A 16,507-nucleotide genomic window follows, 5' to 3' on the forward strand; every position below is an offset into this window, starting at 1 on the left:
GGCAGGGACTGGGTTTTAGGCCCCATTCTAACCCCAGTGTTTGGCACAGTGCCTGGTACATAGTAGTTTCTCAATAAAATATTTGCTGGATGAATGCATGAAGTGGCTAGACTCTAGGAGACCTGCTTCTCCAGTTTCTGGGAAGGTCACATTAAACCTTGCCAAGAATACCTAGTCAGTAAGTTTGGCTCTCTAAGAGGGGTGTGGAACACAGGGGACAAGGTCTGGACACTTCTCTGCCCTCCTGGCCTCTGAGATCCCCTGAGTCATGGATCAGGTTTAAGCTCATCATGCACCAGACAGGAGCATTCCCCATGGCCTAGATTTGCTGCCCTGAAGTGTGAGGCAGTGAGACACTGCTTGGGTGTCCTGGGTACTGGGGAGGCTTGGCATCATTTAGCCGCTGACCTATAGAAACCCATCTGCAGGGGACACCTTCTGTGGGCGTGAACCGCTCCTGAAGTTGGTGAGAATGGAGCTCCATGCCTGTGGTGTCTGCACAGGTTTGAGTCCATCAGCGATCATGTCCCGTGAAAGTGCCTCCTGAGCATTGACGTGGCTTGCATACCTGCCCAGACCATACCTGCCCCAGATGGCTGGCCTCTGATGGAGCTGTGTCGGGCCAGGCAGAGCTGAGAGACCGCCAGGCTGCATTTGTGAAGACAGCTCCTCTGAACCTTCCCTTTTTGTTACTCCGTAGGGTTGTGGTTTTGTTTGAAAGCTCCTGTTCATAGGAGAGAAACCTGTGGAGAAAGCCTTTTTTTTCTCTCTTGCTCTTCCTCTCTCTCTCTCTTTTTTTTTCCTTTTGCGATATGTTTACTTTCACTGTCGCCTGGGATTTCTTTGCCTTGCTTGAATGTATTGAAAGATTATACCCTTTATTTAAAGGGTTCTTGGGTTACCCCTTTGTAGTTCACTTGATTAGATTGGATGTGAAATGCTCTTGTGTTATACTTTTAATTTAATTATAAACGTAATATGTGCTCATTTGAGAAAATTTAGGAAGTACAGAAGAAAAACAATCATCCATTAATCTACGACCCAGAGGCAATGGGTACTTTTTTTCTGTATATTATAGAATATATATATTAAAAAAAATTTGAGATCACATCCTGGATTTTGTACCTTGTTTGATAGATAATATGTATTTAGACAAATACATCATTATGGTCATTATGGTGACTAGTTATTAAGTTTAAAGACAGAAAATTTAACCACAAACTTTTAAATTTATAGAGTTGCATATACCTCTCACCTTCCATCCCCACCCCTTTGCAGGATGTCAGTCTGGTATCATGCCCCCCCCCTTTTTTTTTTCCCCCTGCATGTATTTAATTTTAAAGAATCTTTTTGCTGATACATGAAATGAATTTGGAGTTATACCAGTTCATAGGGACTGTTCTTTTATATCTGACATCTTTATCCTTTGAAAAGATGTCAAGAAGGTCTCAAATATGACACTGTTTTAAATCCTGGAAACAGCATTAAATGACTGAAAGATAAGATGTTTCTAGCATGGGGTCTCCCCTTGGCGGTTTAAATGTTTGCACCTCAGTGGGGAGTTTCAGAGTTGCACAAAGATAAGACAGATACACTTAGGCAGTTTCCTTCCACAGTAATAGACGCTGTCCAGGAGTCCTCATTTCGTTGCCTCTGAAATAAAAGTGGTGATTGGGCACCAGAAGAAGAGTGGTTGGGGTATTTCTGATGGGTGAGGGGTGGGAGAATCCGCCTTCCACCAGAGGCTGCTGTTTGTAATTTATCTGGATGAAAAGTCATTTTGCTTATGACGACGAGCTCTGTGGGCAACAGCCATTTAAAAACAGGAAATCAAAGGCTTACAAGCATGGGTACCACCCTTTCCCTTCTTAAATCCACCAAAAGGACAAAGCTCTTCTTAATCTGGGGGACGATGAGTGGAAAGACTTTCATGAAAGTCACGGCTGCTTGTACGGTCAGAGTCTGAGACAGAACAGAAGTTGTTTTACATACTCATTTCCACTTTTTAGTTTTTCTTCTCTTGACTTTTAAGACCCCATCTTTATCACAGGTGAAGAGGGAGGCAGTTCTGCCTCTGAGATCATTGAATAATCTGATCTGTCCATTAAAAATTCCTAGAATTTGTAATTTGATGCATCTCACACCAGATGTGATTGATCAGAAAGTGAGAGCGGAGTTGCTCTGTCTTTCTGTCTCTGTCTCCTCTACTCTTTGTGGGGTATTGTTCTAGGCACTGGGGATACAATGAAACATTATTTTTGCCCTCATGAAACTTACATTCTAGTGGGATAGGCAGGCTCTAAGGAAATGCGTCGGGATGTCGCTGACAGACGACTGGACCACAGAGACTGGAAGAAGTGAAGGAGCTGGCCACGTGTCCGCCCAGTCCCAGGCAGAATGTTCCGGGCAGAGAGCAGCACGGGTCTGTTCCCTGCGGCAGAACCGTGCCTGACAGGCAGCTCTGAGTGTCTAGAGCGGAGGGAGGAAGAAGCTGAGACTAGGAGGTGGAGAGAGATTGTGTGGGCCTTGGCCGTGACTGGGGACAGGATGGGAAGCCCTGGAAGAGTTTGGGCCGAGGACTCTTGGGGGAGGGGGCACAGCAGGGGTGGACGGGCCAAGGCCTCTTGCGTGCGCTTCTGTGTTTATCTTCAGCAGCCCTTGGGTGCACTTGGGTGAAGGGGTTCCCATGTAAATCCCACTTCACCGCCACCGCCCCCCCCCAAACTAGACCACCCCGTTGTCAATTTTTTAAAGCAGTAATGTACAAATCAGAAAAAAAAAAGATTTGACAGGAATTTTAACTGAGCTTGTGTTGGGAAATTCTTAAAATGTTCAGGGTGTAATCCACCGTAGATAAGAACAGCCATCAACAGCCCCTGACTTATGGAAGCACTCAGGAAAAGTAGAGATTGAATGGATTGATGATTTGGGAGTGAACGACCCAGGTCCTAGTGTGGGCGTTCTCCTCTCTGCCTAACCCTATGAATTATTATATTTTATCAATTCTGAAGCACTCATTTTTTTCCCCACGTTTTCCTTTTTATGAAATTTGATGTGTTGTCATTGATAGTATCTTAGTACTGTGCTGACCTTTAATGGAGAGCCTTTTTTTTTCTCGGAGGAACATAAAGTGGCAGTGTCTTACAGTTGATGGCTTCGGACCCACCTCTGTAAATTGTGAAAGTACTTTTTGTAAACCATGGTGCACTCCATAACCTCAGTAAGGTGATGAAAAATGGCACTCAGGCTGCAACTGAGGGCCTGGAGGTACCTGATTAGCCCTGATCACCTGCTTCATACAGGCTTTGCCGGCATGCAGGCCTTTGAGTCTTTTTCTGCTGTGCCTGGGAAATTTGCACCTATTTTCAGAGCCTCAGGGCTTGCAGTTAACATCTCTCTCTGGTTAACTGATGAGGTTGGTAAGAGTCAGAATGGGGCCGCGGGGGAGTGAGTTATTTAATGTGGAGCTCAAATCTGGAAGTTCACAGAGAAATAGACATCATAATGTTTTTTGAGGAAAGTGTCACCGATGTGGGTTTTTACTTTCTTTCGAGGCCACTGAACTCCCATGGCCTTCGTCATTTCTCTTCTCTAGCCCTTTTAGAAATGGGTGGTAGTTGTTTGTTTACTTGTACATCTCCACGTTTTGAGGAAGCTCTACCAGGTTCCTCTTTATAGACTCTAAGGTCGGCCCAGAGGTGCTTAGGATACATTTAAAGAGTAACTAAGTGATTGGCAAAGGTGTCTCTCCTGCCGCCTTGCCCACCTCACCAATATGTGTACGGCCCAGAGGAAAGAGCGAGGTTGGTTTGCTGTATCCAAATAGCTTCTGGTGCGGTCTGTTTTATTTGTCTCCCAAACCTCTTTGCTCCTGGTTTGCTAGGATTCAGTCAGGCTTCGGGGCAGGAACTAGAAAGCGGTCTAGGTATTTTAAGCAGAAAAGTATTTAATGGAGGGAATCTGGTCCTTACCAAGTTGTTGGGAAGGCTGGAGACATAGGGCTGTCGGCTGGACCTCCGTGAATAAGTCTCAGCTAGTAGTAGTAGTGTATGTAATAACATACAGGCAAACATATATTGGCATGGCTGCTCAAAAAAACTGACCCACTAAGTGTGCTACCACCTCTGAGACTGCCTCTGGAACTACTGAATCCAAGAACAAACTAATGACACTGAGAACCTGGGATCAGAAATCTCAATTCCAGAATCGGGATGCTTCCCCACTGCAGCCACCTCTCGACACCCAGAAAGCCGGAGAGTGGTCCCTTCCATGCTGTTGCAGAAAAAACCCTCACATCCCCATCACCGGGAGGGTGGAAACAACCCAAAAGGCAGGAAGGTGGCCTCTTACTCATGGCCTCTTTCTAAATCTGAAGTGAGTGCTTCTCTCTGGGGGAGTCAAACTCACAGTCAGAACCCTAGCTTCAAGGAAGCCTGGGAAACACGGCTTTTAAATCAATAGCCTCTGCGGTATAGAAAGACCTTCTGGAAGGGGTTGGAATGGATGGTGAGTACTCACCACACCCTATTGGTAAAACGTATGTGAGCAGCCATCCCCCACATATTTCGTTTATAGCAAGTGTATACATATCACTCCCATTATCTAAATAGGTGGGATAAGGATATTTCTAAGTTTTTTTTTTTTTTTTTTTTTGTGTGTGGTATGCGGGCCTCCCTCCGCCGCGGCCTCTCCCGTCGCGCAGCACAGGCTCCGGACGCGCAGGCCCAGCGGCCACGGCCCACGAGCCCAGCCGCTCCGCGGCACGCGGGACCCTCCCAGACCGGGGCACGAACCCGGCTCCCCTGCATCGGCAGGCGGACGCGCAACCACTGCGCCACCAGGCGGACGCGCAACCACTGCGCCACCAGGGAAGCTCTATTTCTAAGTTTTTAACAATAGTGCTCGTAAATCCACACGTTCATTACCGTCTGGGAAATTCTGTTATCTAAGTCCCAGTCAACTCCAAGTCTCTCATCCTTTTTGCCTTGTGATATGGCATACATGACTCTGGGAGAGAGAGGAATGCCATTTTGCTGTGTGCGTGCATTTTGAGTATTATCTCCAAGCTGTAGTTTCTTTCTTTTTTTTAATTTGGCCACGCCAGGTGGCGTGCGGGATCTTAGTTCCCTGATCAGGGATTGAACCTGCGCCCCAGCAGTGAAAGCGCCACGTCCTAACCACTGGACTGCCAGGGAATGCCCTCCAGGCTGTAGTTTCTTGACTGGGATCTCTTTAAGCCTCTATTCCGTTTTATGAGGATTAGTTTAGGTGAAAGTAGATAATATAACCTGTAAATCTACTTACGATTCAGTTGTAAATGGTGATCCATCAAAATATGCCAGGAGAGCAGTGGGGTGACTGAGTTCCTTTGTCCTTCTTCCTTCTCCCTCCTCAGGATGCCTGAGTCATAAATGGCATGTAACTTGGTATGACAGGTTAGATGGGGGTGTTCGTTTCGATTAATATTTAACGTGAATTCATATTTTTAACATTACATTTCTTTTTCTAGAGTCGATGAAAATGGAAGGCCTGATGTTTCCTTCCCAGGCCCCTTTGTGCTAGATCGAATGTCCACTGGACTTTGGGACCCCAGGTGCAAACTGGTCTTGAATATAGTTGCTGATTGTCAGACCTGCCACAGTCAAGTTTGGGTAAAAGTACAGGGTTCACCCGGAGCTCGCTCTGGCAGTGGTGAGTCCAAGTTCGGCTTTGGATACATAGTATGGGCAGGAATGATATTTCCAAAATCACTGGAGTTCGGGTCCCACTCAGATAGGTATGGATGGAAATAAAGCAACTCGGTAATGTAAGCGTTGAAATCCTGATCAATCTCTGGCTTGAGTGCTTATCTTAAAAGCCTTGTGAAAAAAAACCCACAAAGGCAACGCCAGTGCAGTAGGCTGGTGGATGGGTTTCTGTTAGAAACTGTTAACTTCACAGGATCCCAGAAGAGGGGAAACACAAAGGCCCCTCTAAGGTAGTGTTGTAACACTTTACATTTCTTAACGGTTGACATAGTTTACCTTCAATACTGTTGTTCATGATCGTTCACTATGGTGGAAAAAAAAGCACAGAATTTGCAGCCCAGGACCAGCGTTCCACAGGCCCTGGCTATCCACTGTATCCATTCGACATCACTCAAGATATTTTCGTTGAATGCTTGTTAAGAGTTAGGCTCTGTGCTCGGTGCTGGAGATACAGCAGGGACCCAAACAGACATGGTTCGTGTCCTCGTGGTACCTTCAATGGACGGAGACATAAACAAATGCATGTTTAAACCATAGAGTATGTTTGATGGTGACAAGTGCTGCAGAGAAAAAATAAAGCCGGGAAGGAGGATGTGAAATGGAAGCAGTGAGGGGACTGCACTTTTAAATGGAGGGGTCAGGGAAAGCTCCCTGAGAAGGGGGTTTTAAGATCGAAGGGGGGCTGAGCTGATAAAGAAATTCAGCTGTTTATTGGGTATCATTTCCTGGAGGCTGACATGGGTCAGGTGCTTAACATGTATTATTCCTTACGGGACTCTTACAAGGTTCACCTATTATAATCACCATTTTACAAGGCGAGGTGGGGAGACTGAGGTCACACAGAGAGGAACTGATGACATGAGAGTTAAACCATGGCTGTCTGACTGTTGCTCTGAATGTCTAGCAGGGGCTGTCGGTTGGGGGCTGCCCGCTGGCCCCCACATTTGGAAATGTGTCTCGCCGTGCTTGTTTGTCCCAAGGATTGAGGACATCAGTTTAGTGGGCAGGGCCAAGGATGCGAGACATCTCACACAGGGTTGGCTCTTCACGCCTATCAGATAGATAGTCATCTTAACCGAGGGCCACTGATACTCCTCCTGGAGAAACACCTCAAGACCCTACACGCTTCAGCGACATCTGGTGTGGTACCTGGCCACACTCGATGACTTGGGAGGGTGCCCGGCTCATTGTAGGGGCTTAATAATTGATTGAATACAAGTCACAAACGCAAGAGATTTGCTCTGCTCGTTTGCCAAGGGGAGGTAGTAATATTATCTCTCTTCTGCGGTGGCGGTGAGGGTTAAATGAGAAATGAGATGTGAAAATACATAGAAAATGGACGCAGAAACAGTGTATGCATATTGTTAAAATAAATGCACTGTGTTTCCTCATTCTAAGATTGTAATCTTTGTGTTGACAACAACGCTGTTGTGTTTCATTCTGCTGGAATCCTGAGCAAATGTTTTCATGTTTATCCGTTTCGTAGGTGTGACCTACCCTGTGAGGTTTACCGAAAGGGTCCTCCTTCTAGACTCCTATGATATCGTCTTTCTGGATGCCCTGACCCTCCGTCTGCTGTGTTGTCGCACCTCCCATGCCAAGGCCAAAGCTTAGCCGTGCCTCTGTGTAGTGTTTTGCAAAAGCTGAGTTTCTCTGGTGAAAAATCAGCTTGCGGTTCCATGCTGAATGCAAAGGACATAGCTTTCTCCCCCACCCCAGTTATGCACATAAATTACCCCTCAGGTTCCCGTTAGCTTTAAGAAGTGACACTTGAAAAAATACAACACAGGGCACCCGTCAGTGCCATTTCTGCAGAGGAACTCTGAGGAGGATGAAAGTCGTTTCAGAAGAATAGCCGTTGAGGAATGGCAGCCCTCACAGGAGCCGTGGTTGGGTGCATTGCACAGGCCAGGACCGATTGGCCTGGGTCTCCACTTCCGAGCCTGCGGTATGCGGAGGAGGACTTTCTGAGTTCTTCTTGCACAGGGGCCGGTCACCCGCCCCTCTTAACTGCAGGCCCGGTGGGGCTTCCTCTGCTGGCTGGCACTCGTAGCAGGGGCAGAGGCCCATTTCTGCCCGTCATCACCAGAGCAGGTACTGAAATTCAGTCGAAAGACCGTGATCCTGATTTGCGCGAGGCCCAGGGTTCTTCAGCCTGAGACAAAGGGCCTACCTGATGCTCTTCCACTCCACCTCTGGCCCCTCAGACAGCTCCTGCTGGGGCTTAGTACTTAAGGGAGGGTGGGTGTCTGTCAGTGCTCCCAGTTCTTTACAAGAACTTTATCTTTTTAAGCACGTGGCGCTCCTGATGAACATCCCACCTCATCTAACTGATTTAGACCAGTGGTTCTCAACCGGGGACAGTTTTGCTCCCTTCTCCTCCCCAGTGCAGGGACATTCGGCAGTGTCCGGAGACAATTTGGTTGTCACAGCTGGGGAGGTGGGTCCTACTGGCATCCAGTGGGTAGAGGCCAGGGATGCTGCTAAACATCCTATAACACACAGCACAGCCTCCCACAAGGACTACTCCAGGCCCAAATCTCAGTAGTTGGGAAATCCTTATTTAGATTCCATACGTTGCTGATACTTTACTAAAAATAACACTAATGAGATGATCACTTAGTGATACTATGTATCAGACAGTATGCCAACTGCTGTACTTGGATAATCACATTTACTCTTCACCGCAACCTGGTGAGATGGATGTTTACCAATCCCATTGTACAGATGAGGAAACTGAGGCTTCGAGAGGTTAAGAAGCTTGCCTGAGGCCTTAGAGCTGGAAAGTTGGGACAAGATCCTGGCTTAGGTCTAACTGACACCGGAGACTATTCTCTTCACCTCACCAGTGTATCTCATCTACATGTTCTTGGTTTTAGCTAATTAGGTCAAGAAGTAATTATTTTATAAGGGCCTCAAGCACAGCTGTAGATTCCCTGTGGGGCATTCAGTGATAGCTCCTTCTCTTCTTACCTCCACTCTCTTCTGGGTGAGCACATCCCGTCTTGGGGCCAGTGCTATCATCTGTGTTCAGATGACACTCACCTCTCTTCAACTTGGTTGCGTCTTGAGGTAAAATTCCACTTCATATGTTACCTCCTGTGTGAAACCAACATCCATCTCCTCTTGGCCAGGTAAGCAGACGGGTGTCCTTCCCCTGTGTCCCAGGATACTTCCTATGTGCACACCTCTGTCATTACATGCACTGGTGTATTGGCTTGTCAAGAGCAGGCCATGTCTTGTGTGCCACGGTATCCCAGCACCTAGAATAGAGCCTGGTAATAGTAGTTGTCTTACTCTGTTTGGGCTGCTGCAACAAAATCCCACTGACTGGGTGGCTTATAAATAACAGACATTTGACCTCTCATTGTATCTCCACTGGGCGGAAGGGGTGAGGGAGCAGTCTGGGGCCTCTTTTTGTTTTGTTTTTTTTTAATTTTTTTAAAGTATTTATTTATTTATTTTTGGCTGTGTTGGGTCTTCGTTTCTGTGCGAGGGCTTTCTCTAGTTGTGGCAAGCGGGGGCCACCCTTCATCGCGGTGCGCGGGCCTCTCACTATCGCGGCCTCTCCCGTTGCGGAGCACAGGCTCCGGACGCGCAGGCTCAGCGGCCATGGCCCACGGGCCCAGCCGCTCCGCGGCACGTGGGATCCTCCCGGACCGGGGCACGAACCCGCGTCCCCTGCATCGGCAGGCGGACCCGAAACCACTGCGCCACCAGGGAAGCCCATCCCCCCCTTTTTTAAGGGGATGTTTTCCTTCCTGGATTTAAGCTGTACCCTTTGGGAAGACTGTTGATTCTCTTAGGACTCTAGGTGTTAAATAAGAGATATACGTTGTGGAGTCGCCTATGTATAGCTAACGTAATTTCAGGCCTCTAAGGCATCTTCAAAGTCTTGTTAGCTAATCAGTTGCCATCTGAAGCTTGACTCTCCTGATGAGAGCCTAACAAACTCTGTAACCTCGAGAGAGAGTCTGTCAACTTCATTCTACAGATGAAGTAGTGGAAACTCAGAGGGGTTCAGGGAACTGCTTAAATTTGGTTTAAAATGGGTTCTAAAGCAAACGTTTGCGTGCAGAGACTGGTGCAAGGAAGAGTCATTCTATCGAGGTGGACAGAAGCACACATGATTAACTGTCTAATGGGGCCAAATGTGATTGGGGTTACAAAGAGAGAGAGAAACAGCCAAGGAAGGGAGGGGTGATTGATTTAGAGAGGGGTGTTGCGCAACACCTCACAGGAGAGGTGATGTTTTTGCACTGGGCCCTGAAGGATGACTGGAGATTTGCTGGGGGGATTTAAGAGGAGAGAACAGACACTTCAGGTGAGGGTACCTGCCACAACCAGGGTGGGGTGGGAAGGAGAGCGATGTCTGGGGACACAGGAAGCTCCAGGCTGGAGAGGTGGGTCGGCCACCAACCTGGAGGACTCTTGAAGGCTCTGAAGTTTGAATTTTATTCTTGGGACCCGGGGGCTATAGAAGGTTTAGGGTCTCCTGTTTTTCAGATGATGAAATTTAAGTTCAGTTGAATGAAACTCTCTTCTTTGAAGAAATGTCTATTTAGGTCTTCCGCCCGTTTTTCGACTGGGTTGTTTGAATGAAGCTCTCTTGTTTCATTAGAAGGGCAGAGGTTTTCAACTCACTCTCTCAAAATGAACTTGGAGCCATTTTGAAAGAGTTTCTATTATTATTATTTAATGGGGGAGGGGTGGAAGAAGATTATTCATGAATGTCTAAAGTGCAAAGTAAGTAATAGCTTAAAAGCGCTCTGGGACGGGACTGAAAACTCCGCTGTTTGCATTTTGCTCCTGCCGAAATCAGAGGCCACGGAGGAGGTTACGCTTCAGTCTCTCAGTTAGTTGCTAATGGTGCCCTCAGTTCACCCTGGGAGGGTCCTGGGAGAAGTGGCAGGAGAAAGGGAAAGTGTGTAAATAGTTGCAGGGCGGAGAATTTCTCGCTTCAGTGTGGGCTCTTGGGTCTGTCTGCGGTCGTCAGGTTGCGGCTGTGGGCCGTCCCGGAGATGAGCAGTGTAGGCTGGGCCAAAGTCAGACCCTTCCTCCTGGAAACCAAGACCCCAGGCTTTAAGGCCCCGTAGAGACTCGCCCTGGGCACTGTGTGTGGGGTCTGATCTCTTTGTCTCCCTGAAAGACGCTGCCCTGTGTAATCTTCATATCAAAAGGCCGCCTCTTTTGAGTCCCCACTCCTGGGCTGTGGGAGAGAGGATGGGTTAACTGTAGAGCTGTTGCACCACAGAAGAAGCCATCTCTCGCTTTCACAATCACTTCTGGGGGTCATTGTGCTTGGTAGAAGACTGAGGGCCCCCTTCATTTTCTCTGCTAGCCAGTGGCACTTGACATCCATTGGTAAATATCCTCAGAGCTGGTTTCCTCATTGGGGTATCTCATCACCTTTGATCTCCTTTTTTTCCCCATAAAATAACAACCCACAGGGAGAACTCTCCCAAATGCTTAATTAAAAGAAAGAAAGAAAGAAAGAAAAAGCAATACAATGTCATTACAGACGTGCAGCACTTTTTAAAGGGGGCGTGTGGCTGTGTAAGCTACAGTGGTTTTGGGATTTACACTTGCAGACTTGTAAGGATTTAGGGATTAGGGATTGGAAGGTCTAATTAAGACAGTACTTATTATTGGGAGTCTATGCCAAAGCACTGGAATGGAGATTATTTTGAAAATGGAAGAGGTAGGTCGTGAATCCTTTAAGAGCCAAGGTTTTACGGTATGTAGGGCTCTCTGTATAATTTTGCTGTTCAAAAATAGAAGTACAGGTTTGAAATCAGAAACTGAACAGGCAATTTTTTAGTCACCTGTAATAAAACAGCTTTTATTGGGAGAGTGTGGGCCATCCTATGAAAGACAATTATGTGCTTAAAAATATTAACTAGTAATGGTGGCCTTGCTCAGTTTAGCATAATCCATTTAATTCAGGAGGGGAGTGGTTCAGGGTTCTTTTCTACAGGAATCTGGAAGGAATTCTTTTGAGGCTTGTGCAGACTTTTGTTTCCTGTGTCTGTAAAAGCAAATGGAGAATTTAAAAATAAATATAGGTCTGATAGCAAGTGCCTTCCTGAAAGTGGGATTCAAGCAATGTGAAGGATGTTGTCATTGGAAAGTCACAGCGACATTCCTCCTTTATTTTCATAGGAAATAAAAGAGCCATGAATTCAGAGCCCTGAGTTCTCAGCATGTAAGCCTTGGCTGCCATAGCTGAGGGTTTGATTTGTTCTAAAACAAGGGTAACCCTGACTGGAAGAGGAGGTGCAGGTAAGTAGAAAGGGCACTGGGTGAGGGGTCAGGAAACAGGGGTTCTGGTCCTGCTTCTTCCATTCCCTTCCGGGGACCCTCTCACCTGTTACTAACGGATGTCAACGTTGGCAGTTTTTAAACTGCTGCTTCAGTCCCAGAGGGTCCAGAGCAGGTAATGTCAAGGAGGGTTCCAGAACCCCACCCTCCTCAGAGTGGCTCTGTGCCTGTTTTATATTTTGGGGTTCTGAGTAAAATTTTGTTAGAAGAAAGTGTTTCAAGGCTAAAACCATCAACAACTTTGCAGTTGACTGCTGAGACTATTTCTAAGACGGTTTCTCCCAACTCAGATTTTATTCTGTTAGCAATTCTCAAAATTGATACCCATTTGCAGTTAAGTCTCAGTTGAAGTGAATAATTACTGTTAATCCAGTATGAACAGGCTGACACCTCTCCACCCCTCCATCCTTCGCTCAAACATGTATTGACCAAACTTTCATCTGACTACAGAGACAAATCTAAATAAGACGTAGTTCCTGCATTCATATAACTTGCAATTTAGCGAGTGGTGACAGACCCATAATTGTGAGCTGTAAAGCTTTGTAATAACGGCTCTGGGCCTCTAGAAAAAGAGGAGTAATTCGTTTAGGGGAGGTCAGGGAACTTCACAGAGTAAGAACATTGGAGCTGGACTGCAGTCATTCATTCAGTTATTCAACAGGCATTTATTGAATGCCTTCCCTGTGTGCCAGGACCCTACCAAGTGCTAAGGAGACAGCAGGGGACGAAACAGGCAAGATCCCTGTCTCAATGGAGCTGACATTTCTTGGCATGCAATCCATCAAGTGGCAAGGTGGGCGACACCTCTGGCTCCTTTCCATCATCACTGCACACCTGCCCTGCCATATCAAAGTAAAGCAATGGTTTGTGTATATATATATATATATATATATTTTTTTTTTTTCAGATTATAAACTTAATTCAGGCATATTATGGAGAATTTTGAAAAAATGAAACCCACTTCCAAAAATGTCACCCCTGATCCCTACCTCCCAGGAAGGATCTCTGTTAACCTCTAGTCTGTTTTTCTATGCATCCATACAAATGCATATATTTCTGCATCTCTACAAATATATGTATTTGTATAGATGCATAGAAATTATCATGCATATATTACAGTGTGTCTTGCTTTTGCTGCTCTGTACTGAATCATAGGCATTTTTCTCATGTCATCCAATTTTCTTTGAAAACACTGTAATAGTCCATCATAAGGATATCATAATATTCCATTGTAGGGATATGTCACCATATGGATGTAATTTAGTCATTCTCTTTTTTTTTTTTTTTTTTTGGATCTTCCCGGACCGGGGCACGAACCCGTGTTCCCTGCATCGGCAGGCAGATTCTCCACCACTGCACCACCAGGGAAGCCCTTAGTCATTCTCTTTTGTTGAACATTTTTGAAAATGATTTTCCCTCTTAAAAACTTGCCACAGTACACCTTTCTGTACCTAAACCTTTGTCTGAGTTTCTTAATGTCTCTTTGAAATAAATTTTCAGAAGGGGAATGCACAGGTTATAAACTGTCAAAGGCTCTTGCTTCCCTGCCATATCAAAGTAAAGCAATGGTTTGTATATATATATATATATATATTTTTTTTTTTCAGATTATAAACTTAATTCAGGCATATTATGGAGAATTTTGAAAAAATGAAACCCACTTCCAAAAATGTCACCCCTGATCCCTACCTCCCAGGAAGGATCTCTGTTAACCTCTAGTCTGTTTTTCTATGCATCCATACAAATGCATATATTTCTGCATCTCTACAAATATATGTATTTGTATAGATGCATAGAAATTATCATGCATATATTACAGTGTGTCTTGCTTTTGCTGCTCTGTACTGAATCATAGGCATTTTTCTCATGTCATCCAATTTTCTTTGAAAACACTGTAATAGTCCATCATAAGGATATCATAATATTCCATTGTAGGGATATGTCACCATATGGATGTAATTTAGTCATTCTCTTTTTTTTTTTTTTTTTTTTGTGGGATCTTCCCGGACCGGGGCACGAACCCGTGTTCCCTGCATCGGCAGGCAGATTCTCCACCACTGCACCACCAGGGAAGCCCTTAGTCATTCTCTTTTGTTGAACATTTTTGAAAATGATTTTCCCTCTTGAAAACTTGCCACAGTACACCTTTCTGTACCTAAACCTTTGTCTGAGTTTCTTAATGTCTCTTTGAAATAAATTTTCAGAAGGGGAATGCACAGGTTATAAACTGTCAAAGGCTCTTGCTTGGTGTGGCCAGAGGGTTATCTAGATGGTTGTATCTATTTATGCTCCAACTGCGTGTATGAGAGTGTCGGTCGTACTGATGGCGGCCAGTTTGAGTTGGCTGCTGTCCAGATTCCTAACAGAACCTCCCTCAAACTCAGCATGGATGGTCTTGTTTAGTTTTTGGTCCATACTAGATAACAGGCTTCCAGAGAGCACCGCGTGAGTCCCCAGTCACTTGGTGACTGCAAGTGGTCATTGCAAGTCTGTCATAGGCTTGCAATAAAATGAAGGTTTGTTGAACACATGCTTTTGTGTCTGAACGAGTGAGCCCCAAAGGGTAGGAGGGAAGTTTCCCTTGGTAACTGGGAAGAGAACTCCCGTCCTTGTCCTAAAGCACCTTATCAATGGACTTTCAGGGAGAGGGAAACCCATCAATACACAAGTGCCTATCTGAAAGCCACCTCCACAATCTCCATGCATGTCCGAGAGGCCTGTAGATCATCCATGGGGTTGAAATTCACTTAAAAGATATGCGTTGACTGCTGACTCCTTGGGCGCCCTTTATCTTTGTTAAATCATTTCGTCATCTCAACAGGCTGGTGAAGGTAGCACTCACTTTTGGGTGGGACTCAGAGAAATTCTGTAATTAACTTAAGGTAACACAGCACTATGGTCTAAACATTGGTGTCCTCTCAAAACTCGTATGTTGAAATCCTAACTCCCAAAGGTGATGGTATCAGGAGGAGGGAACTTGGGAGGTGCTTTGGTCATGTGGATGGAGCCCTCAGGAATGGGATTAGTGCCTTAAGGGAGCTCTCAGCCTCTTCCACCAGGTAAGGGCACAGAGAGAAGGTGCCAGCTATGAAGCAGGAAGATCATGCTGGCACCCTGATCTTGGATTTCCAGCCTCCAGAACTGCACAAAATTGATTTTCTGTTGTTTATAAGCCCCCCAGTCTGCGGGATTTTGTTGCAGCCGCCCGAAGACACACAGCTGGTAAGTGGTAGAGCTGGGATTCCCAGGTCTGTTGGACTTCAGATGCTCTTAACTTCTGTGTGCAAACGTGGGCTAGTGTCTGTGTGAAAACCTCCTTTCTGTGATTGAGGAGGAAAAATGGATAGCAGGGCGATCCCTGAGCTGGAAGGAAAATGGACAACTGCTCAACGGTTGATAAGACATAATAATAACTCTAGGAGGCATTGTGCTCTCAATGGTCCTCAACCAATGTGAAGAAGGAGTTCAGATGAGAGGGTGTTTGTGTAGTGACCAGAACCTAGGTATCGTGGCATCGTGGAGCCATTCTTTACACGCCTTGCGCCATTCCCAGAAGGGTGACAGCAGTGCCCTGAGAAGGAAGCCTCTTCCTGGGAAGCTATGCCTTGATGCTCTCAGGGTTGGGGGAACAGGCTCCCCTAAACAGGAAGCAGGAGTAGAGGGGGTGGGCAGAGAAAACCAAAACCGAACCCAGCTCATGACTATTTCTTTCCTTTTGCAAAAGTGAAAGAGACACACACACACACGCACACGCACACGCACACGCACACACCAGATGGGGGTTTCCTGTGTGCTCTCTGCATTGCCTCTGCCTTCAGAGGGGAGGCCTGGATATATTTAATCATTCTCTTTTCTTGGGTATTTTAAAACAAGATTTTCCCTTAAAAAAAAAGCCACAATAAACATTTTTATACGTTCATCTTTGTATTATTTCTTTGAAACAAGAATGGAAAGTAACTTATTCTTGATATTAGAGTGAGACTGGACATAAGCCACTCTGGTGGCAGCAGCAAGGGGCAGTTTTTAGGGCAAACTGTAGCCACCCCCATAATTTCCACCAGCCTGCACTGGATCGCCCCAAAATACACACTAAGGAAAAATGCAATGTCTGCTATGCAGATGTAGTGCCTGGCACCTCTCTTCCTCGAGACAGTCTCCCCAAAGCCTTTTCATCTCTGAACTCTGGAGTCATCACTGTCTCCCTTCCCATATTCTTTTTACACACACCCTGACTCTCCATCAACCTAGCGCTGTGGTAGAAGTGGATGATGGGGAAGTGAGATGAGTCTAAAATAGCTGGCTATTAGGTTTCCTGTTAAATAGGATGTGGTCAGTTAACTTCGGTTATATGTGTGTCTCGTTCAGGCCCTCCTGCAACAGTGGGTGTACAGAGGGCCCCGGAGCGTCCTGCCTGGGCTGAAAGCAATTTAAGAAGCACA

At 46.0% G+C, this 16,507-nt stretch overlaps 1 protein-coding gene across 1 annotated transcript in view; it reads left to right on the plus strand.

The window, feature by feature from the left end:
• The first annotated feature begins 2,307 nt into the window (after positions 1-2,307).
• Positions 2,308-16,507, plus strand: part of CHST11 (carbohydrate sulfotransferase 11) — a 226,043-nt gene continuing 211,843 nt past the window's right edge. Inside the window, 5 exon segments of the mRNA XM_028490593.1 lie at positions 2,308-2,347; positions 2,350-2,422; positions 5,510-5,691; positions 7,234-7,349; positions 8,135-8,187. Coding sequence (XP_028346394.1) covers positions 2,308-2,347; positions 2,350-2,422; positions 5,510-5,691; positions 7,234-7,349; positions 8,135-8,187 — 464 coding nt within the window.

This window comes from Physeter macrocephalus, chromosome 6 (assembly GCF_002837175.3).
Source record: "Physeter macrocephalus isolate SW-GA chromosome 6, ASM283717v5, whole genome shotgun sequence".
Taxonomy (NCBI): Eukaryota; Metazoa; Chordata; class Mammalia; order Artiodactyla; family Physeteridae; genus Physeter; species Physeter macrocephalus.